Source organism: Mesoplodon densirostris, chromosome 3 (assembly GCF_025265405.1).
Source record: "Mesoplodon densirostris isolate mMesDen1 chromosome 3, mMesDen1 primary haplotype, whole genome shotgun sequence".
NCBI classification, from domain to species: Eukaryota; Metazoa; Chordata; class Mammalia; order Artiodactyla; family Ziphiidae; genus Mesoplodon; species Mesoplodon densirostris.
In genome coordinates this window covers 11,978,934-12,003,330 of record NC_082663.1, presented here as the reverse complement: position 1 = coordinate 12,003,330, position 24,397 = coordinate 11,978,934, and the positions used below count along the sequence as shown (strand labels likewise).

Sequence of the window (24,397 nt, the reverse complement as noted above, 5' to 3'; positions counted from 1 at the left end):
TGTTGGGAAGGTCTGGATCGAAGGTGAACCCCAGATTGCAGTGACTCAGCAGTGGTATTTTTGTGTTTGGGGAATCACACACTAGATTATCCTAGGCTGGCAAGGTGCTTACATTATACACATTCCCTTGATACTATTTTACATTTTTAAAACTGTTTTACTTTTGGAGAACATCTCTTTAAAGGTTATAATATAACCTTACTTGTGGATGGAGATTGTTAAACATTAAATCAAAGTGATTTTTTTTTCATTATGTAGGGTAGCTGTCTAGCTCTTCACATTTCTTAGGAGTGGATTGAATCTTTAGGGCTGCAGTGCAATTCTGACAGCAACCACCTGGAGTTAGTGCAGACTTCACAGGTGAAGGGCTCAGTCCCTACAAAACTACTGTCATTTCAGAACCAGCCACAAGCTCAGGGCTTCCCAGGCTACCAACACTTCTGAACAATTGGCTGCAAACTGAAAGGTTTCTGTGACCCTGTCAGTTTTGATAATTCACCAGAATGACTCACAGAATTTAGGAAAATGCTATGCTTATGATTATGGTTTTATTATAAAAGATATTGGGATCAGCCAAAAGAAAATGCACAGGGCAAGGTCTGGGAAGGTCCCGAATGTGAACCTTCTTTGTCCTCAGGATGTATTACTCTCCAGGCATATCTGTGTATATCAGCAACCAGGAAGCTCACCTGAGCCTCAATGTCCAGAGTTTTTACTGAAGTTTTATTACATAGGCATGATTGGTTGGCCATGTGATTGAAGTCAGTCTCCAAACCCCTTCCCCCTGGGAAGTCAGCTGATATCACGTGGTTTAAAGCCCTAACACTCTAATTGAAGTTTGGTCTTTCTGGCATGAGTGGTCTGAGGGGCCCACGATGAATAACAAAGCCGTTCTTATTATGCGGGAAATTGCAAGGGTTTAAAGCCTCCCTCCTAGGAACCAGGGACAAAGGCTAGCCAAATTCTTTAGTATATGGCAAGGAGTTGTCACATATTTTTGCTAGTAACTCTTGGTGACATTTACCCCCTCAGGTGGTAAAGACCTGTGCTTTATGTCTCTATAGCATAAAATACTTATTAATTTCCTAGAAAAAGGCACACGTAATCTAGAAAACATCCTGTTTATTAATATACAAATTCATAAACCATGTAATAAATTTCTAGGAGCAGTACCGTATTGAAGTATAATAAATTAGAAGAAGAAGAAAAAAACAGGTTTTCAAAACATAAACATCTGTATTCTTTAGGGTTCCATTATCTGATTCACAACTATTGATGTTTAACCCAAATCCTTCCTATCCTTCAGTAAGAAGGTGGTCTCAACACTTCACTATTTCTTTTTCTGTTCAGAAGCATCACAGGATCACCTGGTCTGTTTAGTGCCTGTTTTGACTGCTAAGCATTAAGGCTTTCAATTAAGCTAGACTCATTAGTTTTAGAAAACTTCCAATTAGCCAAACTGCTGTAATTAACTTTCTCACTATAATTTTCAGCCGTTCATGCTAAACAAGGGCTGATGGAGCTGAGCATTTGTCTCTGTGTGTCCCATTTATTTGGATCCAAACCAAACTGAAATTGTAGATGAGAAAATAGATACCGTCCATCCCTCCCGTGTTGCCATGATGGCACATGTGTCAAGGACACACATCTGTTACTTCCCAGGTTGTTTTCATCTGAACTTCCTTTGTTTTTACCATGGTGTCACTTTCACATCTGTTATCAGCAGGAGGACAGACTCTATGTCCCTCTTTTCCTAGGTCTGTCCAGTTAACTTCTGTTGTCTCAGATGAATAATGAATAGCATCCCTGTTACTCTCCAAAGTACGAAGTTTGGACCAAAATTATATCGTCACCCTCTTTTTGGCTAAGGAAATTTCAGTCAGTCTTTTAAGAGATGATTTTTTTTTTTCAAAACAAATATTGTTTTAATTTTTTTATTTTTGAAAGTAATTCACATGTAGCTTTAAAAATGTAAACAATACAGAAAATAAGACAAAAAAATTTCTTAAGAGAATTTCTGAAAAGATTTCTCTGTTCTAAAAGTAATCTCAAAGTATTCTGAGTGCAACAACCGTTTTACAAATGTTTGTGTAGCAATAGGTTTTGTTTTTTAAAAATGACAATTGTAGAGCTTGGAAGGAAATTGCACATTTTTTCCTAGACTCAGAACCACTTTTCCTAATGAAATCTTACGTGAAAGACTAACCTATCAACAGGTAACAAGGGATTTGCTTTGATGGAATTGGAGCTGGCCTCCTGAAATCCCTTCCAATCTCCTTCTTGCTTCCTGTAGGGGCCCGAGTGATTGAAGAAAATCTTTTCTATGCTTCAGAGCATAGTCTGAAAACCAGTTTCCAGAGGAGACTCTTAAGATATAATATGTGAAAGTATTTTTTTATGGTAAAAAGCTCTCTAAAAATGTCAGGTTTCACTGTTAATATTAACACACTCAGGTTGAGGAAGATTGAAGTACTCATTTGAGTTCCCAGATAGTTGGTGGCAGAACCTCGGTGAGAAACCAAGTTCCCACGTCTTCCACTGTGCTTTTCCAGTTCACCCACCTGATCCTTCCAATGGCTTTCCTTTATTCCTATTAATATTAAAATGGCTGATTTATCACAGTGCATTTTTTTTATTTTTAGCTTTTAGTTACGTATTATATTTTCATGTTATTTTTGATATAATTTTACTTTTTATAATATGCTATTGAGAATTTTAAACTTTACTAATATAAGCCTGTTTTCATTTGGTTTTGATGAGTTACAATAAAATGGAAAGGTATTCTTTAGACAGTAGATTTCTTTTTTTGTGTGTGGCATGCGGACCTCTCACTGTTGTGGCCTCTCCCGTTGTGGAGCACAGGCTCCGGACGCACAGGCTCAGTGGCCATGGCTCACGGGTGCAGCCGCTCTGCAGCATGTGGGATCTTCCCAGACCAGGGCACGAACCCATGTCCCCTGCATCGGCAGGCGGACTCTCAACCACTGCGCCACCAGGGAAGCCCCAAGACAGTAGATTTCTTAATAAAAAGCATAAGCTCTCTATTTTTATCTTTTAGCTAAATAGCAGATACATGGAAGCCTAAACTTAAGTATATTTTATATTTCAATTTGATTGGATGTAATATGTATGAAAAATGATTTAAGTGCTGATATATAGAGATACCTATAGTAATAAAAATATCTTTCATTTTTATGATGCATTAAATTCACTAAGTGCCTTCACATGTATTATATCATTTATGGATAATATCCTGTTGTGTGTATACACACACATACATATACATGATTTATGTATCTCTATATAAATTCCCACTTTTGAGCTGTGGTTCAATGACTTATGTGGTTTAAAATGACTTATAAGTCATAAAGCTAATAAGTGGGGGAAGTAGCAGTTTAAGCCCTTTTTTCTAACTTTAAACCCAGTTAGAGCTATTGCATAAGGCCATTGCAGTTTACGCAGATTTTGTGTTACGTCCCATTCACAGAGACAATAATGTGAATAGTGAACCCAAGAACTGGGCAATGCACAACCTCCTCAACTGTACCTGTTCCTCCCCCTGGCTGGGAAACAGACATGTGCACAATCAAGTATAGCTGATGTGATAAGTGCTACTTATGGAGTAATCTAAGTACCCTGGAGCCCAGAGGAGGAGGGGATTCATTTTGTTAGGGAATTACAGGACTAAATGTAATGAAAGAGTTGACCATTACTTGGGGGAATTTAATATTTATATAATGTTAATATTTTAGGGATTACAAAGGCTGAATTGTCTATTAAGAGACTAATTCAGAAAATTGAATTGCCCTAGTTTTAGAGCTTTTCATTTGGAATGAAGAAGAGTAGCGTAGAATGGCTTTCCTCAACCCCATTCCTAAGTCTATCTGGATGACTAACCATCTGTTTTTTGTGTCTAAAATGTCACTGTCACAACTGGGGTTCACTCTAGTATCCCATGTATGTGTGAGCTAGACAGACAATGAGGTCAGAAAGTTGTTTAGGTGCCATAGATTGCTTCAGATGATGTCATGCTGACTACCATTCGCCTATTTCAGAGTCAAGTTATTGTCTATTCTCAGAGAACAGCATAAGCTGACCTTAGTCCAGGCCCTTGCTAGAGATTTCAACTCTTTACCAATAAGCTGGGTTGAGAGAAGTGACTTTTATGGAAGATCATTCATCTAAGTCAATATTTCACAAATTGTGTTGGGGTAATACTAATGCTGAGAGATTTCTGGCTCAGAAATGGCTACGTTAGGAATATGTAAATAAGGATCTCTTAAGGAACACTGTAAATCAGTCTGAGAGGAGCATCATTTTATTGTTTTACTGTTAACTGACTATGAAGGAATGAAGACCGTGATGGGCCAGAACCAAGAGGAACCAAAAAGGAATGTTTAGAATTGAGACTGGAAGGTGAACAGGGAGCATCATGGTGTTCCTTGTAAGTCACTAATGAGGAACCACTGGAATACTGCACAGGATTACATCCCCACTCAGCAAGTTCATTCTGGCTTCAGATGGAGGAGAGAGGGCTGTACTCAGAGAGACTTGAGAGGAGATGGGTACAGTAATTCCTCCAGAGAGAGGTTGACTTGGACCAAGATAGTAAAAGTGGGAGTGGAAAGAGCACAAGGATGCGTTCAAATTGTGGTTGAGAAGCAGGACAGACAGGACTCGTTTTTGGTTGAGTGGATATTGTTGGAGGAGAGGGATAGGAAAGAGAGAAAAAAAGGTAAAGACGACTCCCAAGTTTCTTGTCTTTATTGATCTATGTATCAAATATTTACTGATAAATATATTGTACCAGACACCTTTCTAGACACTGAGGAGGCAAGGATGAACAAGATAAACAAGGTGCCTGACTCCCTTGCATTCTAGTGGGAGAGACAGACAATAATCAAATCAATGAGTATACCTATTTGGTTTTATTAACTGGACTATGGTTTATATCACCAAAAAGATGGATGAGGTGGGACAGTAGATCAAGGAGACCAGGGAGAAAGTGGGTGGCAGAATACTACAAAGATGATAAATTATTCTTTAAACTGATTTCTTTGAGGAGACAGAAGAGTCTAGACAGAATTGTAAATCACACAATATAGACATTGTATATGACTTATAAAGAAGTTTCCAGGCCTGACTGGAGGCAGGGAGGGCAATTTAAAAGGTTGTGACATTAATCCATATGAGAAAGACAAATGACTGATCAAGGGCATATCATTTTTCAGAGAGGATGAGATACATTAAAAAGCAGTATTTAAATTGCAATAGAACTTATCGATGTTGGATGTGGAAATGTTTGGTTGAGATTTAGGTAGTTGGTGGTAATCCCTGAGATGAGCACCTAGGAGTGGGTGCAGATTTTGTGATGAGGCAGAGACATCTGCGCTTGGATATGTTGATTTTGTGATGCCATGGATCATCTAAGTGGGGAAGTCCAGTTGGAGACACTAGTCCAAGTATACGGTTTTCCTAAATATTCCCAAACACATAGATCTATGATGGAGTAGAACATGAAGTTATTGTGTTTCAGGCTTTCGGGAGATCTTATCAAACTCCCCAGTTCATTTGGTAACTATTTAATGGCCAGCAGTTATAAACACAGGAAGAAGTCTCAGCTTCTGATAGTTCACAAGCTATTTAATTTTTCTCCTTCCTTTGTTTTTGTTTTTATCAACTTAGCATTTTAATTTTATATATATATATAAAAGTAATAATTTTATATATTAAAATGAATTCCTTCTAGTAATTTCCTGCTATTTCAAAGAAATTAGGGTCATAATGAAGGGGAAGAAAGTGCAGGTATGTGGCTATTACTCCATATTATCTCACCTGTTCCACCTATGGCTTTTAGCTCTTAGAAGGCCCCCCAAGACATAAAATCTTCATGTGCCTATGAGTTCTCATTAACGGACAAGGAAATATCTGGAAGGCTCTAGTTTGCCATAGGGAGTTGTCAAGAGATTATTAATTGCTTTATCCATTTAAATTCATTGAGGAGAGCTAAATTTAGCCTAGTACATTACTTTAAACAGTTTTTTTTATGTCAGGGGAATATGAAATTCTTCTTGCCATTGTACTGTTGTCATGGGAAATTTGTATGATATGTTTATATATCTTTCTATTTTAAAATGGTGAAAAATGTTCACATCTTTTGCTATTGTTCATTAAAATGATGACAGAAAATTACAATTTGAAATTACCAAACTGGGGAAATTTTCAAGGACAGATATATAGATTTTTGTTTATATCTTGACCTTATTTCATGGTTGTATCTTGAAGGGTTATTAATGTCATTTTAACTGGTTTGCTCTTCATGAAATAAGGAAACTCTTTTTTGGATAGGATGAGAATGCATTTTATCTCAATACACTTCCACTTTCTCTTATATTTATACATTATCTTTAACATGACTTAAATCATGAATCAGTGGGAATAAAATGAGGTCTTTAAGATTGAGTTTCCGGAGCATGAGAAGTGTGAGCCCTTTCTGTTTTCTTTGCAGTGCTGGCTCTGCTTACTCAGTACATACATTCTGAATAACTGATTGATTTCCAAACTACACTCTATGACCATGGAAATGTTAATACTGTAGTCAATAGTCTGGGGTTCTTCCCTCATGTCCCCCTTACTCCTTCCAACACCCCTCTGTCAGTTTTAGTATTCCTCTCCACATTGCTAGGACATTTTTTTATAGAGCACAGTGCAGTTTCCTCCTGTACCACCTAAGCTCAGAATGTATTGGATAGAAAGGAGGGGGCATTGTCCTCCACTTTGTGAAGGGGAAGAGAAGTGATTCAGTGTGATTGCATCTGCCCAAAGCAGATTGTGTCAGGCTACAGAAGCCAGTTGGCAGATTTCTCAACAGAGAACAGTCATCAGATTATGGCAGCCAGTGGAGCTCAGAGCAAGACCTGAGAAGCCTCTTGGACAGTAGCCCTGTTTAGCTTTGTCTATGATTATAAGGAAACTTTGAGGAGGACTGAACCTTTGAATAATGGGGGTTAGCATTATATTATATTATCACCAATGTAGGCACAATAAGACAAAACTAAATCTGTAGAAATAAACAGAAGAGTCTCATCCCATTCAAGATTTACATTGATCAGAATTTTCTTTACTCCTAAATTAAACCAGATTTTCAAAGGTTATAAACGTTATGCAAGAAAAGTTAGGTACCTCATGCCCTGCTTTCCAGAATTAAGGGACATTTTGGTTTTTTTCTGAGTAATTTCTGTCATTTCAAAGTTTCCTGGATTTTTAAAATAATTAACCATGTCAGGGGATATTTTCACAGATGTTTCTGTTGACTTTTCTGTTTAACAGAGGACAATAGAGAACTATGTGGATAAACGCATGGGCACAACATATGGCCCTCCAGCAGGAAAGAAGATGACTGTTTTTATTGATGATGTGAATATGCCAATAATCAATGAGTGGGGAGACCAGGTATATTGATCCTATTGTGCACTTTATTTGCCTAATTCCTCCTTGATTTATTTTTTGATGAGTAAATATTTTTTACTTTTTCAACTTGCAATTCCTAAATTCCAATAAGGTCCATTATTTGGAAACACTCAAAGAGTTAGGTCCTGGGATATAAAGGAATGACATTTTAATTCTGAAAGTTGTCTTTCTTAGGTTACTAATGAGATAGTACGACAGCTGATGGAACAGAATGGATTTTATAACCTAGAGAAGCCTGGGGAGTTTACCAGCATTGTGGACGTACAGTTTTTAGCAGCTATGATCCATCCTGGGGGTGGACGCAATGATATACCCCAAAGGCTCAAGAGGCAGTTCTCTATATTTAACTGCACGTTGCCCTCTGATGCTTCTATGGACAAGATCTTTGGTAAAGTGAATGTCAGTGGGGCATGGGAGGGAAGAATCCCTGCTTGGGTTCCAGTGAGAATATATCCACCTAGAGGTCAACACAGAAAGAGCATTGGGTGGTTCCTTAGTCTACGGGCTTCATCACTCTCAAGCAGTGTATTTTGTTTATATAAAGATTTACTTTATTATGTATGTACTGGGTTGAGTGCTAAGTAGATTTTTTCTGCCTATGTATTTCTTTTTTTCTTTTCTTTTTTTCTTTTTTTTTCGTGGAACGTGGGCCTCTCACTATCGTGGCCTCTCCTGTTGCGGAGCACAGGCTCTGGACGCGCAGGCTCAGCGGCCATGGCTCATGGGCCTAGCCGCTTCGTGGCATGTGGGATCTTCCTGGACCAGGGCATGAACCCATGTCCCCTGCATCGGCAGGCGGACTCTCAACCACTGCGCCACCAGGGAAGCCCTGCCTATGTATTTCTTTAAGAAACTGTCGCTAGCTTCTTAAGCCAGGAGGTTAAACATTAAATAGTCTTAGACACGATGAGATGCTTTCCTCATGGGTACACATATTTGAGGTCTGCATTGATATAATGCCATACCAAAAGTTTATGTAGCTGATACCTAACCAACCCATAAAATGATTTTGGCCAAAGAAATAATATTGCACAGAGTGGAGATTAGCCAGAGTCTGATCCTCAGAGTAATTTATAGGGTTGTAATAAATTACTGATTGATTACATATGCAGTGTTTCAGAAATAAATTCACCCAAGAAACACTAGCACAATTGATAACCATAATTATTTAACTGAGAAATGAAAATGAGTTTAGAAACTGATTATGGAATCACTCTTTTCAGAAAAAGTGTAAAGTTATGCATGCATTCGTGTTAGGTACTAATTTACCATTTCTGAAATTGCAACTGAGAAAAAACTAACTAGGGTTACCCTAATTAATTTCTGGCAGACTAGAATGTCTTCTTAGTGCCCTAGGGTAGTGGAGTATGACAGTATCTGCCTTCAATCACAGCGGTGGGTTTGGAAACCAAATGACATGGGAATTATCTAAACTTGGGAGAAGTAAAATGGACTAGAAGGAATGACTATTATTGCTTTTAATTATTCTTTTTTGCCTGGAAAATTTTACCTGTAAAGTAAATTAAAATATTTTATAATGCATGGAAAGGCAACAAAAGAATGGAGAAATCTTAGCAGATTCATGAAACCTCCCTTTTTCTTATCTTTTTCTAAGGCAACTTTATATATTCATCATTGTTACCCATTTAATAATACTGAATCAGTTCAGCTAGAGTTTTCAACAGTATTTCTTAGGCAACTTTTCAGTATTTGAATGCTAACTTGCTTGTAACTATACCTACTTTGTAGGTTTAAAAAAACCCCAAAGAACATTAATTAATAGAAATTTCTTTAATATGTGGCTAACTATTAAAATGTTTAATTATTTTTGTACTCTGCATTATAATGTTTTTCATTTTCGCTTAGGTGATTTGAACTGTCAGTCAAAATGTTATGACTTTTTTCCCCTTTCAGGTGTGATTGGGATAGGATACTACTGTATCCAAAGGGGCTTCTCAGAAGAAGTGAGAGATTCAGTGATGAAACTGGTTCCCCTGACACGCCGACTATGGCAGATGACTAAGATTAAAATGCTCCCTACCCCTGCAAAATTCCACTATATTTTTAACCTTCGAGATCTTTCTAGGATCTGGCAGGGAATGTTGAACACTACTTCAGAGGTTATCAAGGAACCAGATGTAAGTGATACATAAGAGAGTAAAACAAGTAACTTTGTTATTTATTATAAACTCTAAATATTCTTAGTAATGCAATTTTTAGTGGCATTATGAAAATATTTTGGGATGTTTTAGCATGGATGTTTTTTTCTTTGCTGCTTTTCACCAACATAAATAAGGGAAAAGTATGCCAAAATATTTTTCTTTAAACATTTCAATTAGGACTTCCCTGGTGGCACAGTGGTTAAGAATCTGCCTGCCAATGCAGGTAACACGGGTTCGAGCCCTGGTCCGGGAAGATCCCACATGCAGTGGAGCAACTAAGCCTGTGCGCCACAACTACTGAGCCTGAGCTCTAGAGCCCGTGAGACACAACTACTGAGCCTCTGTGCTGCACTACTGAACCCCGTGCGCCTAGAGCCCGTGCTCCACAACAAGAGAAGCCACCGCAATGAGAAACCTGTGCACCACAGCAAAGAGTAGCCCCCACTCGCCACCAACTAGAGAAAGCCCGCGCACAGCAACGAAGATCCAACGCAGCCAAAAATAAAAATTAAATAAATAAAAATTAAAAATTCCAAATAAATTTGGTTTATGTTTAAGGAAATATTATATACAATTATTTTCTAATGAATAGAGTAAAAGGAAAAATTGATTTTGTTTTTTCATCATTATTTTCTTATACTAAATAATGGAAAGAATCCCTGTTGATCTTATTATATGTCTTCCTATTATTCATATGACAAACTTCATATTATAAACCTGACATTTTAACTTTAAAAAGTAATTATCTTTATAAATACACTTTCAAAATTGAAGAATGAAACCATTTTGTTGTTAATCATCCATGATCTTTCTTTTCCATATAACTTGATGTACTAAAAGAAATACATATATTGGTAAAACTGAAAAGAGACAGAAGAGTAGAAAGTTCATTTGACAGAAAAAGGAGCATTTGTACGTACACTCGAATAAAAGAGTTCCTAGCATTATAAGAATTCTCTTCGAACTAAAAGGGAATTCTAGTATGTAAAATGCAGTATGTATGTAATATGTAAAATTGTAAAGTATGTAGTATGTAAAAATGCAGTATGCCTTTTTTTTTGCCAAAGCATAAGGCTAAGGCAACATCAGCTGTTTTTCCATCCTTTAAAAGGAGCCAAGGTTGTAGTTAGGCAAATAGGTTTTAGGGGACTTCTCCACTTAAACGCATCGAAAAAGTTGAGATATCAATCAAACTGTCACTAGGCACATCAAATGTGGACTATTAAAAAAAACTCAGCTTTGCCTCAGATGCTCACAAAGTAGGTAACCACACTGACTGACTGCAAGAGGACATTTTGGGGAAAACTCACTCTCCTTGTTACAGAGAATTGGGAGTCATTTTTTTTTTTTTCCTTTGCGTTATGCGGGCCTCTCACCATTGTGGCCTCCCCTGTTGCAGAGCACAGGCTCCGGACGCACAAGCTCAGCTGCCATGGCTCATGGGCCCAGCCGCTCCGCGGCATGTGGGATCCTCCCGGACCGGGACACGAACCCGTGTCCCCTGCATTGGCAGGCGGACTCTCAACCACTGCGCCACCTGGGAAGCCCAGGAGTCATCTTAACAGCAGTGAACATGTTAACTTGATTTTTTTCCCTCAGAGTTATTGACAAATTAATAGTGTTGTGGAATGCAGTCTTCCAAAATTACTTTTTGAGTAGCCATTTTTTGGTGCTTATTTTAAATCAGCATAAACAGGTCCAGCAATTGGTTTGTCATGAACTTTTGTCATAAGTGAATCATTAAATATATTTCACTAAAATTTTATTTTCTGGCAACCAAAGAACATTTGATCATTAGTAATATAATGGTTTAAAAGCCTTCTAACTTGCAAAACGTTACCAAGGTAAGAAATTTCCACCAGTGTTTCGTATTAAATAATTAGCTTACACAAACATTTGTTATGCTTGCTATAGGATCAGGTATATTGAGCAATTAATTCTCTCAACTTCCAGTTAATTTTGGGTCCTGGATTATCTGGACTAGGTGATTGCTTTATGTAGATAATCCAGATTTTTGCCATAAATTTCCTTCACACTGTGTTAAGTAAATATATCTTTGTAATTATCTCAGTTGCACACGTAAGAGTTGTTTTTATGCAACTTTTTATATTATGCTCTGGCCACATGAATGTAGGTGTTTTGTCCAAACAGACTAATTGATCACAAACATAAGACTTTTGCGTAGAGCATTAGTTTGTTGGTTGTTCAGAGTGATTTAGTATTTTGTCTAGGAATGTTTTTGTTTTAATTTAAAGGCTGAAAATGAATATACACTACTCTCTATTTACTATATTTGAATGAGACCAATTTGAAATGAAGTTAAGTATATTTTAACTTATTTATTTTTTAATAGGACAGTTATATTCATAAACAATTTGTTGTATACTAAGACTGTGCAAAATATGTTTTATATCCTTGTATCCCCTGTACAAATGGCAGTAACGTCTCCCACATCATTTTAACAACCCCAAAGTGTCCTTTTTTGGTGATAACACACCAAATGGAAACCATTAGTCTAGGATTTTCTTTCTAATGTGCTCCCAAACCTGTTGTTCATGTTAAAAGGAAACCCGTAGTGTTAATCTTAACTTTTTAAAATGTAGCATCTTAAATCAGGAAGGATGCTGCTCTGTGATATTGTCCACTTGAATTCCCAACTCTGGCTTAATGGGAATTAATAACACATTTTAATGATGCTTTTGACAGGAACTGTTAAGGCTGTGGAAGCATGAGTGTAAACGTGTTATAGCCGATCGTTTCACAGTGTCTGATGATGTGACCTGGTTTGATATGACTTTAGTAAACTTGGTGGAGGAGGAGTTTGGTGAAGAGAAAAAACTCTTGGTGAATTGCGGAATTGACACTTATTTTGTGGATTTCTTGAGGGATGCACCTGAAGCTACAGGTAAACTATTGAAGCAGAATTTGAAATTCCCCAAAGGGATATCTGAAGACAGAAGTTCAGGTCAGGGATGTTGAATTTCTGTTTAGTAAACTTTACTGAGACAAGCCTGGGACATATTAGGTGCTCAATAAATACAGAATGAGTAGATAAATGCATACTCATGGAGTTCAAAGATTAATCATTTTAATGCATATCAGTCTTGGATATTAAGGTAGATTTGGGAGGCATACTATGGCAGAAGACAGTGCTAAAGGCTTACAGCTGTCACACAGAGGTAGATTTAAGGAAGGGATCTCCCACACATTACCTGGGCAAGTCTCTGAACTTTCTCGAACCTCATTCTCCTCATTTATAAAATTGGAAATATTAATATATGAGTCATGGGGCACTGTGGGGAATAAGTGAAATGTTATCTGTGGATGGCTTGGGCAGTCCGTGGCTTGTACTCACTGCCAGATGAAACATAGCAAAACTATGATAATTATTACTCGAGTATTCCAGGTGCTGAAAATAAAAATAAAAACCTCACATCCTCTGAGAGGGCTGTTGAATATAATTAGAAAGAGGTGGGTGATGTTGAGGGAAGACTTTGTGGTTATGGTTCCATAAAAAATTGAGATATATTACTTTTCTTATGAAAAGAGGTAGGGCTCAAATTACTTTTTTCCTTCAGAAGTAACTGAGCTTAAGTAGAATATTTTTCTTTCATTTAGAAACCTCTTCTAATACTGAGGAGGAATTTTAAGTTAATTTTCATATTCAAAAATGCATGTTTAAACACATGCTATTTATATCTTCTAAATGATTGAAAATGACCAGGCTGCCCCTTACTAGATTAGATAAGGATGTATGAGATCTGTTAAGTTTCTGAGTGACAATTGCAAAAGGAGGTTTATTGCTGGCTATGCAGTTGGACTGATCCTTCCACACAAAGAAGCTGATACAGTTTATTTTCAATCAGGTCACACACATCCAAAAATCATGTAAAGGTAAGAGCATTTACAAGGTAATTAGAATTTATGTATTTTATTTCTTCTAATTCAGAAGGATAAGTAATTAGATTACGGTTTTCAAGGAGCAAAGCGCAACTGCAGCATTGCGGGGCAGGGGCTGGAGGAGGGGAGTTTGGTTGGGGGCAGAGTGAATGAGTCTAGAGGGAAGCACAGAACCTTTCGTGGCTTCAAAGCACTTTGTTTGTCAAAGCTTGAAATGAACATTTATGAAATAAGGAAGTGACTATTGAAATTCAATTAGTGGGAGCTTTGCAAATGGACCAATCCTAATAATTATGTTAAATCAATTTCCTTGCTTTGTCATAAAAAGGTTAAAATACTTTATATTAGGACAGGGTCAATTGAAAGTAATTATGTACTACTAGATTTGGAAGATCCACTCACTCTTCTAGTACCCAGTGAATTTCTAGGTTGTTACTGTATCAGTATATTCAACTAATGTTAACTGATAATGAATTTACATATGCCCAGTTTAGCTTTTTCTTTGGCATTATGCTTTATAGTCAAAGTTGGAAAAGTATTAAACTGGTATGTTATGTGTTTCTAATTTTTAAAAAAGTTTAGTGATTTTAATACTTTTCCCAATGAGATAACTCAATGTTTATTTATTTAGGAAGTCATTTTTTTCTATTTTCTCTCTACCCTTCACCTCCATTCCCCCAAATTCACTTCTTTTCTCACCACTAACTTAAAATTTCTGATTCATAAAATTTTCCTAAGCAAATGCAGTGACCTTTTTCTTTTTATTCTTATTAAAAAATAATTTAATTTTTGATTTCTCTTGCTGATTTTGACATTAAATCCCTACTTTTTCAATCTTCATTAGCGAATATCTCTGGGAAGATCCTTGAAATGCCAATGGTCTATTATGGATTCAAATTAAATTCAATGTATATGACATTATTTGAAATTGACCTTTTCTATACATTTAAGAATTAAGACTACATATGATCACAAACATTCTAATGCTTTTACTACTGTTTGCTTTCTTTTCTTTTCTAAAAATACATACTCTGACATTTGGATAAAAATCAGTATTATTCAGTGCTAAATTGTAGAGCTATGAGTGTATTAATTTAGGTTGAAGGAAGTGGTAAAGTCCAGTGATTTGAAGAAACTTAATTGATTTTTCTTCCCCAACGCCAGGTGAAACATCTGAGGAAGCTGATACTGAGATGCCCAAAATTTATGAGCCAGTTGAATCTTTTGACCAGCTGAAGGATCGTTTGAATATGTTCCTGCAGCTCTATAACGAGAGCATCCGTGGCGCTGGCATGGATTTGGTGTTCTTTGCAGATGCGATGGTCCACTTAGTCAAGGTCAGTTGCCACGCCCGGTAGCACCCCCCAAAATGACAGACACTTGCCTTTACACCAGAATTGTTTCCCTCCTCTTTCATTTTCTTCTTCTAGGAGAAAATTCAGTTTAAAAATAAACCCAATGCTATATTCCAATTTAATTTCTGAACTGAATGCAACATGTCACACCTATAGGTTTAAAATCAGAGCAGGTGTACTTCAAATGTGTGATATGATAATTTTATTCACTGTTGCTATACTGCTTCCAGCTCAGTGTTTTCACTACATAGAATGAATGTGGTTGACATCTGAGTTCAAAGCACAGGCACAAAGTCTGCTTATATTTTGCATAATGCAAAGGATAACTATAAAAAATAATGCATTAGTTTTGAGGACATTATGCTATGTGAAATAAACAAGTCACAAAACCACAAATACTGTATGATTCCACTTATATGAGGTCCCTAGAGTAGTCAATTCATAGAGACAGAAAGAGTGGGGGTTGCTGGGGGCTGAGGGGAGGTGAATGAGGAGCGTTTAATGGTACAGTTTTATTTTTGCAAGATGAAGAGTCCTGGAGATGGATGGTGGTGATGGCTGCACAGCAATATGGATGTACTTAATGCCACTGGACTATACTCTTAAAAATGGTTAAGATGGTAAACTTTATGTTGTGTGTATTTTACCACAATTAGAAATAATAATTAAAAATAGTGCATAAACACTTGATTTTGAGCTGGGATGAAAATTCTGTTACAATGAAATCCACCAGGAAAGTACAGTTGCCTTTCTACTTTGTCATATGAGTCATTACAATTTCCAATCACTGTAATGATTGACCCTCAAAGGTTAGAAGTAAAATATATTATTTACTTGAAAACTTACATGACCTAATTTATTGATGGTGGGAGATAATGCCATTTAAAATTTGTTGTTGATATTCTCACTTTATTGATGTCAATTATTTTTTCAGACTACATCCTTTTAATTAGAAGACATTTTGAGGCTGTCTCCCATTCCTTAGGTTTAACCATGAGGAACAACCTCATAATCACAAGTTGTCACCTCTAATAATTACAAAATCTTAGAACTGGAGAGGGTTTTAGAGGTTACTTAGTCAATTCTCCCTCTGAAAATTGAGGAGGCAGGACTAAGTCAGGGAGAAGGAGGAAAACAGAGTGTGTACTAGGGTTGGATGTCCCCAGCATGAGGAAACTTAGCTTGGAAACTGAATTCTCAGAATCTGAGATATCTACTGAATTATGAGCGCAAATGTTCTTCCAAAGCCAAATATAAATAACATTTTGAAATTAGCTCCTAATTTATAGTTGACTAAAAGTCAAAAGGAAGAGTGGAGATACTATACTATTTAGTGATTAAAAGGAAGAAGACAAAAAGAATAACATTTTCTAAATAAATAATATCAAAGGCAACTTCATGACTAGGTGTCTATGGAGACAAAATCTGATTGGCTTGGGATTCCATAACAGCTTAAATTGAAATGAGGTTATTTATGTTAGTCTTGTGCTTGAGGATGTTCATTAGAAATGTCTTTTTTTTCTGGGTTTTGCAGCACAGATGATGCATTTCTTCACTTTGGGTATGACATTCAAGGCATGTGTGCCTCAGTACAGGTCGTTGACTGTGTTTTCCCTCACTCTCAGCCTCTAGTGTGCCTGCTCTGGGATTGGCCAAAGAATCCGTGATTGGAGTTTCTGAGCTAAAATGCTATATTCCTTACTCTTTTCTAGGCCAACCCTCTCTTCTATACTCTTGCTTTCTGTGTACAGTTACATCCAAGCTCTGTCATGTGGGTGTGAGCTTTGAAATGTGTGACCTACTTATAAGACATGATAGAAGCCAAGAGACAGGATTGAAGATGAAAACTGTGGCAAAACAGGATGTGATCTGAAACCAAGTGTGTTTCTTAGTTCCTTTCTTAATCAAAGTAACAATTTTCTTTAAAACCAAGAATATCTCTGCGATATCTCTTTTGCCTCTTTGGTTAAAGTTCAAATCATGGTGTGTATTGTTTTCATGATCTAGTCCTTTCCTACCACTCTGCCCCTTGTGGGTGGTGCTCTGCTTAGGGTGTAATCCAGAAAAATCAACTGCTTGTGCTTAAACACATCCGGATTCCAGAGCGTCTCATCAATGCTGCATTCCCAGCAGGTGTTGTGTTGTATAGAATTTATCTGTTTGTATTTGTCTTCTGTGCCAGACTGTAAGCTCTGTGAGGGCAGGCACCCACTTTATTCCCCTTCATATTCACAGGATGGAGTATTGCTGAGACAGGCACAATTGTGATGCTTGATAAATAGATTTAGAATTTAACCAAGTCCCCAATATGGCCCTAAACAACACTTTGCACCTTATTTCCCAATATTTCCATACCTGGTACTGAAGTTCCCATCCCTATGAGGACACCTCAGGCCTTTTGCTGATTCTGAGACTTTGTGCATCCCATTCCCTCTTCTTAAAATTTAGCCCACTTCCTGCCCAGTCTGCCATTTTCTTTGCATCATAAACTTCTAGTTATCGTTCAAGATCTAGATCAAATTCCAGCTCCACACCTAAGACTCACCTTCACAAGCAGTGTTGTTTCCTTTGCATTCTTTCCTCCAGTTGCCATCATTCCTATCCACCCCAGCATTCACCATGGGGCATTATTGCATGTTTCTATTAATAGGTCTCTCAGGATGTGAGCACCTGTAAGGCAGGATGGGCATTATTAAGTTTTAAAATATTTGCTAAAGAAATTAAAAAATGAGTATCTGTATGTTACAATCTATAGATAATAGGACAAGATAGTCCCATTTGAAGTTCTCACTTGACTGTGTTTTCCCTTATAGTTTCTGTTTTTAACTAGATTATGAGTTTTTTGAGTCTGCTTTTAAAGACTTCTATTTGTTTATGTATGATCATTTGTCAAATATGTTTTAAGCGTTTCTCATGTGCTAGAAACTGGGAATGGAAAACTTTAGTTTAAAACCTAAGCCCAGTTGCAGGAAAAGGTGTTGGGATGAAAGTTCCTTATACTTGATTAACAACAATTATTTAAAACCCTAATATATTCACCAGCATCAACTAAAGGAAATGGTTTATGAAAAAAGTTATATATTTTGAAAAAGTTAACCAAGAAACAACACAGACGATTCTAGGATGGCCTGCAGTAGCTTCTTACCTGTCTTATCTATCTATGCCTCTTGAAGTAACACCAGGGAAAGAATATGAATAGACACTGGCAAAATCCTAAGACTTCTTGCCAGTACCACTCCTCCCCTGCCTATAGCAGCTTAGGAGAGCATCACATGGAGAGGATGAGTAGGAGGCTGGAAGAGCAGAGCATATCACTTACCAATCTTACCAGGATTGGTGGACCAGGTTCTTAGGTCCACAACAAAAAAATGGTCTCCATTTCCAAGGGCTCACACTAAATTGGGGGATATAATCCAAAAGCAATGGTAGTCCCAATAGGAATAGGGTATAGCCCCTGCCAGTGGAGGGAATCCTGAAAAAGGATGTTTAACAAAACCTTGTCAGAATGCAGAGCCCAGGTTGTGCCAGAAGGCTTCTGCCAGCAACAGAGAAGTGATCCCTTCTCAGCCCCCAGATAGCTTTCTATCATTAGTTTAAAGAAAAGCTGGCATTACAGCAAAACTGCAGGCTCAAACTGCAGTTAGGAGAGAAAGACAGTCATCGCATAAGGTGAAAAATGCATCCAAGAGAATTCTACAGTGAATCCCCTTTAGGTGGGGTTGGAGACCTGATGATGAAAGTAGTTTATCAAATACAAATAAAGCCAAAGAATCATGGACTTTTACCACAAATATGACTTGGAATGGTCTGGGGCTACTGACTGGCATAGAGTGGACTTCTGGTCTACCCATAGTCACTTAGTAGATACCTTAGGTATCACTATCTTTGCCAAATAATAAGGAAAGTGTTTATGCTTATTTTCTTCTTTTTAAATTCCATCATCTATGCCATATTTTGGAAATTTTCTTGCCTTCTTTTTAAACTATGTTAGTTTTCAAATGTGGAGGATACTCTAATTAACCTTGTGTTCTGTATTCCAAGGATACACATTGTTTTGAAATTTCTGTTCTTTTTCCTATCCTACTGAATTAGATTGGCAGACTAAAAGGAAACCTCAAGGTCCCCTTTATTTCTCTCCTTGAAAACCCAGAGCAAGCCACAGTCTGGGCTGTCTGATGACTCTTCTCTACTGGTCTCCTCCTATCCTAGTTCCCTAAAGGCACACACCCGGCTCCCCACCCTGTCCAATACTTCTTAAACATTGTTATATTTCAGAATGCCTTCATTAGTCCAACCAGTATAGCTTTCTATTCTGATCCTAAGACATGTACAGGTTCCAAAATGCTTGTACAGGCATACATATTTTCTTGCCCTTTGATTTAATGCACTTAGCAAATATGCAATTTTTTACAAATTGAAGGTTTGTGGCTATCCTGTGTCAAGCAAGTCTATTGGTGCCATTTTTCCAACATTTGCTCGTTTCGCTGTGTCATGTTTTGGTAATTCTCACAATACTTCAAACCCTCTACCAGCAAAAAGATTATCACTCACTGAAGGCTCAGATGATGGTTAGCATTTTTTAGCAAGAAAGTATTTTTCAATTAAGGTATGTACATTGTTTTTCTAGACATAATGCTATTGCAAAATTAATAGATAGTGTAAACATAACTATGTGTACTGGGAAACCAAAAACTTGCTTTATTGCAATATTTGTTTTATTATGGTGGTATGGAACTGAACCTGCAATATCTCCTAGGTATGCCTGTGTTGAATAAATAGGAAAAAAGTGGAATATTTGCACATTAAATGATACATGCTTTTTCTGTTCCATATTCTAGATCTCACGTGTCATTCGTACTCCCCGGGGAAATGCCCTCTTGGTCGGGGTGGGTGGATCGGGAAGGCAGAGCCTGACCAGGTTGGCTTCATTCATTGCTGGCTACACTTCCTTCCAGATCACTCTGACAAGGTAACACGCTTTTGCTTTAATTAACCTGAAACGGATTTTGATAAATGGTTCTCAGAAGCCACTTGGAGTTAAGAATGCATTTTTCTTATACATAAGGGAATCATAATCGTTTTTCTTCTTGAATGTTGACTTATCATCTTCCCCTTTCAACCTCTGCCATAGACCAGGAAAATTTCACATGGATGATTTACTTTTGAAACACTTTAGCCTCTCATTTCAGTGAACAGATGCCTCTCTGTTTTCATGTTATGCTTGACATGAGTATTGTGTATATTCCTTTAACACATTTCAGAAGAAATTTGTCCCTACTAAATGTTAATTCAGGTTTCAAGAATGTTATTAAACTGGAAAAACAGATGAAAAGTTTATGCTGATTTACTCATTCATACATTTAAAAACATTCATTGAACACCAACTGTGTGTCAGGCACTGGCTCAGTGCTGAGATACACGGTAAGCAAGATAAACCTGGCCTGTGTCATCATGGAATTTACAGCAATTCAATGTGGACAGTTGAGCAACTCACTCAATAAGATGTGATACGTAGGTGATCTCTCTGATGAGGAAATAAATGCAGACCAGACCAGAGTCTGTTGAAACATGAGGGAAGGACTCCTAATCTTGTCTAAGGGATGGTCAGAATAGGCTTCCTGGAGAAAGAGATGTTTCAGCTGAGACATGAATATGAGTAAGAATTATCTCAGAGAAGAGAAACAGTAAAGAATGTTCCAGGCAAAAGGATCAGCACATGTGAAGTTACATTTGAGGGCCTGGAAGCAGTTAAATATGGCTGGTATATAGCATAAGGTGGGAAGTGGGAAAGGAAGAGAAATGGAGGTCTTTGAAGGTATCATAAGGAATTTGGACTTCATCCTAGAGCAGTGGGAAACCATTAATGCATCACTTCTAGGGGAGGCATGTCACATCTGCATGTGGAGAAGGTGGATGAAGGAACTAAGCTGGAAGGGTTATAAGCCTGTCTCAGGGATCTCAGCAACAGATGGTGGTGTCCCGAGTGGCGGAAGTGAAAGAGGAGAAAAGAGGGAAGATTCAAGAGATCCTTAGGAAGCTGGAGCTTTTGGACTCGGTACATCCTGGTTCTGGCTTGGGAAACTGGATAGTTGGCACTGCTACTCGTCAGGGTAGGGAATCCCAGAAGAGTTGTCCTTGGACATGTGTGTGCAGTGCGGGGAGAATTAGGAAATGGAAAGGGAACATGTAGAGAGGCTAAACAGAACTTCAGGATCAACCAAGATAAGGCGAGAAGCAAGGGGCCAGTTTGGGAAGTTTATTTGGGCTGAATATTATTAGAAGTTAATTTCTAGGTGTGAGAGTCTTGCCTGTCGGGCATTGAATAAGCGTTGGCTTGGAGCTGTAGGGCGAAACACGCTACTGATCTATCTCACTGATGGAGGGCCATAACCACCTGCTGGGACAAAGGTTGGAAATGATTAAACATTGGGTTTGGAGATCCGGATACTCAAGTTGTTGTTGTTACACCTTTTATTTGGTCTAAATTACTGGATTCTGCTTGGGGAATCAATCTAAAATGTTACTGTGTCTTTCAAGTACTGAAACAGAGAGAAATACTCTTAGTTGCCTTATGTATAATTCTTCTAGTTTGTGGATAGAAGCAATGTTAGATAAAAGATAACCTGTACAGGAAGGGGATTGAACTCTGAGACTTTTGTTCTTAACATTTTGTATAAAACCTTATAGTTTTCAAAGCGCTTTTACACACAGGCTAATTTGATCCTCAAAAGAACTTTGTGGCTTTGTGGGTTAGCAGGACATATCACAGCTGAGGTATGGAGAGGCTATGATTTGCCTGAAGTCCCGGATAAACCTGGGAATTAACCACAAGATTGCTGGTTTCTGGTCTACCATGACTTTAACTACACCATGCTGCCTCAGAAAAAATACTTTACGAACATCCTCTTTGTGATGAATTGTTTCCTCGGCAGGTCATGTTGGGAGTGCTCCAGTACGGATGAAAAGGAGGGTCAGGGCCTTCTCTGGCTTCTTATAACCTTCCAGAGACGATCCTACTGCCTTAGCCTTTGCATAGCCACATGGCCAAGGCTCAGGAAGCAAGGGCCTCTCCTTTGGGAAGCACAGCCATTTGTTAGATGACTCAGGTCATATTATTTGAGGCAGGGGGGTCCTTGAGATCCAGGGGACTGGACTGAAAGTTTTCCCTATATCACAAGAAGCTGGGGGGAGCTACTTTCCTTTGTCCTCTCCCTCCCTTCCCACCCCGCTTCCTTCCTTCCTCCCTCCCTCCCTCCCTCCCTTTCTCTCTTTATTCTTTCTCTCTCTCTTTCAGGGGACTGTGTCTTTGAAAATTTTTTCTGGTATCTCAGATCTCACTTTTCTAGCAGTCTTCTTGAAATATTGATGCATGGTTGTGATATTTCTGGTTCTAGGGTTTAGGTTTTAAATGTTAAAAAAGCACAGAGTATAGAAGTTAAATACTTGGTAGCTTTTTAAAAATCAGAAGGCCATTTGCTCTTGTGCTCGGAACTCTGAGTTTACTTAATGACACAAAATTCAAATAATAATTTAGTGAGTCTGAGTCTCCAGGACTGGAATATTTTAATTTTTACTTTTGGCAGTAATAGGCTACTCTATATTGTCTAACATTTCATGATTGCAAGTTGACTTCCACTAAGTGATTGCTTTGGATGTGAGAGATTTAGAGTGGGATATTTAATAATATTTCCAACGATTCTACTACAGTGCACTGACTGCTCAGAAAACTCTTTCATGTGACGTCTAAAGAGGCAATGAAAATAGTTGTGTTGGGAATGAGGAGGGTGCAGTTTACAGTGGGACATCGCCCTCCCCCCATATAATGAAGGCTTGAAATGCTTTAGTTTAGATTAGTTCAATTTATGAGGTATCTTCTAAAATATCAATTGCAGATGGGTGCTTAGTAAATATTAGAATTTGACATTTCCCTTACCTTTACCAACAAATATTTTCAAAATGAAACATGTATATACGTTCTGATGGCATTATGGTGTGGTTAAAAATTATACTTTAGCTTCAGGTTGATTTTTCACTCTAGATGTTTTTTGTGTGTAAAAATATAATGTTTTATAAAATGTGGAGTTTTAAAAATTATTTTAATTTCTGCAAGTAAATATAATGAACAAGTAATATTTACATACAATAAAATACCTATCTGATGGCACAATATCAGCATTTTTTGGTTAACCAAATGGCATAAAGCATTGTTATAAGGGTCTTTCCTTCCCATTAACATATTTTAGCTGATGACACGATGACAATATTTCTTTAGGTCCTACAACACATCAAATCTGATGGAAGACCTGAAGATTTTGTATAGAACAGCTGGTCAGCAAGGCAAAGGAATCACTTTTATTTTCACGGACAATGAGATTAAAGATGAGTCATTTTTGGAATATATGAATAATGTTTTATCATCGGGTGAGGTAGGAGCTCATTTATTCTTGATGTATTTTGCCTCTTCAGATTCCCTCCAATGTTAGAGCTCTGTGTATTTCCTTCTGTTAAAGTACTGAATAAGTGCTATTATTAGGATTAGGTGATCTGTATGAAGAATGGGTTTTTCTGTTGGGTTTTTGAAGAATAAAACTCCCAATCAAAATGTGGAGCTATGCATTGAAAACATTACTGAAAGCTCCAAGTGAGAAATGGAAAAACGGAAGAAGAAGGTTGCAAGGAAAGCTGGTTGGATTTTTGATATGTCCATTTACCCCCTTAACGGGCTATGACTTTCCAGTTAGTAATAGAATCATTTGTGTATTTTAAAACACGGTTTAAAATTCTGTCTAATCTTCCATTCTGTGGAACATTAATGCTTCTCTTATTCTATACATGAAAGGTGAGTTTAAGGACACAAATGAAGGAAAGAGATTATACATATTGAGCTGTATATTTTGATCTGTTTTCATATGCCTGTATTGAATTTGAATGTCTACACTTTTCTCGAAGGTCTCCAACCTATTTGCTTGTGAAGAAATAGATGAAATTAATAGTGATCTCATATCAGTCATGAAAATAAAGTACCCCAGGCGCCCTCCTACGAATGAGAACCTGTATGATTACTTCATGAGCCGGGTCCGACAGAACCTTCACATCGTGCTCTGCTTTTCGCCAGTGGGGGAGAGATTTCGAAATCGAGCTTTGAAGTTTCCAGCCCTTATTTCAGGATGCACTATTGACTGGTTCAGCCGATGGCCTAAGGATGCCTTAGTTGCTGGTTAGTGTGGTGGAAATTTTTATATCAGAGTTTCTGGTTTACTGTGTATGTGTGTATGTATGTGTGTGTATGTGTGTGTGTGTGTGTGTGTATTTATATTCTGTGCTCTTTGCTGTCTCTCTACTGGATTGAGCCAAAAGTCACTTTGTCCAAGGTTTGAGGATTTTTGCAAGACTGTGCTCTTTCTCCTTTGGCAGCAATTTTTTTTCCCAGAGCGGGATCATCAGTGAATGAGATCTTCAGTCTGTGCCTCCTTGGGTTAATTTACAGTGATTCTAGTGTTTTCATTGTGG

At 37.6% G+C, this 24,397-nt stretch overlaps 1 protein-coding gene across 1 annotated transcript in view; it reads left to right on the top strand.

The window, feature by feature from the left end:
- DNAH5 (dynein axonemal heavy chain 5) overlaps positions 1-24,397 on the top strand; it is a 276,356-nt gene that overhangs the window by 174,652 nt on the left and 77,307 nt on the right. The window contains exons 48-55 of the mRNA XM_060092732.1: positions 7,330-7,452; positions 7,645-7,858; positions 9,385-9,608; positions 12,339-12,537; positions 14,697-14,869; positions 19,726-19,856; positions 23,160-23,313; positions 23,837-24,104. Of these exons, the coding sequence (XP_059948715.1) occupies positions 7,330-7,452; positions 7,645-7,858; positions 9,385-9,608; positions 12,339-12,537; positions 14,697-14,869; positions 19,726-19,856; positions 23,160-23,313; positions 23,837-24,104 (1,486 nt within the window). The remainder of the gene's footprint in view (positions 1-7,329; positions 7,453-7,644; positions 7,859-9,384; positions 9,609-12,338; positions 12,538-14,696; positions 14,870-19,725; positions 19,857-23,159; positions 23,314-23,836; positions 24,105-24,397) is intronic.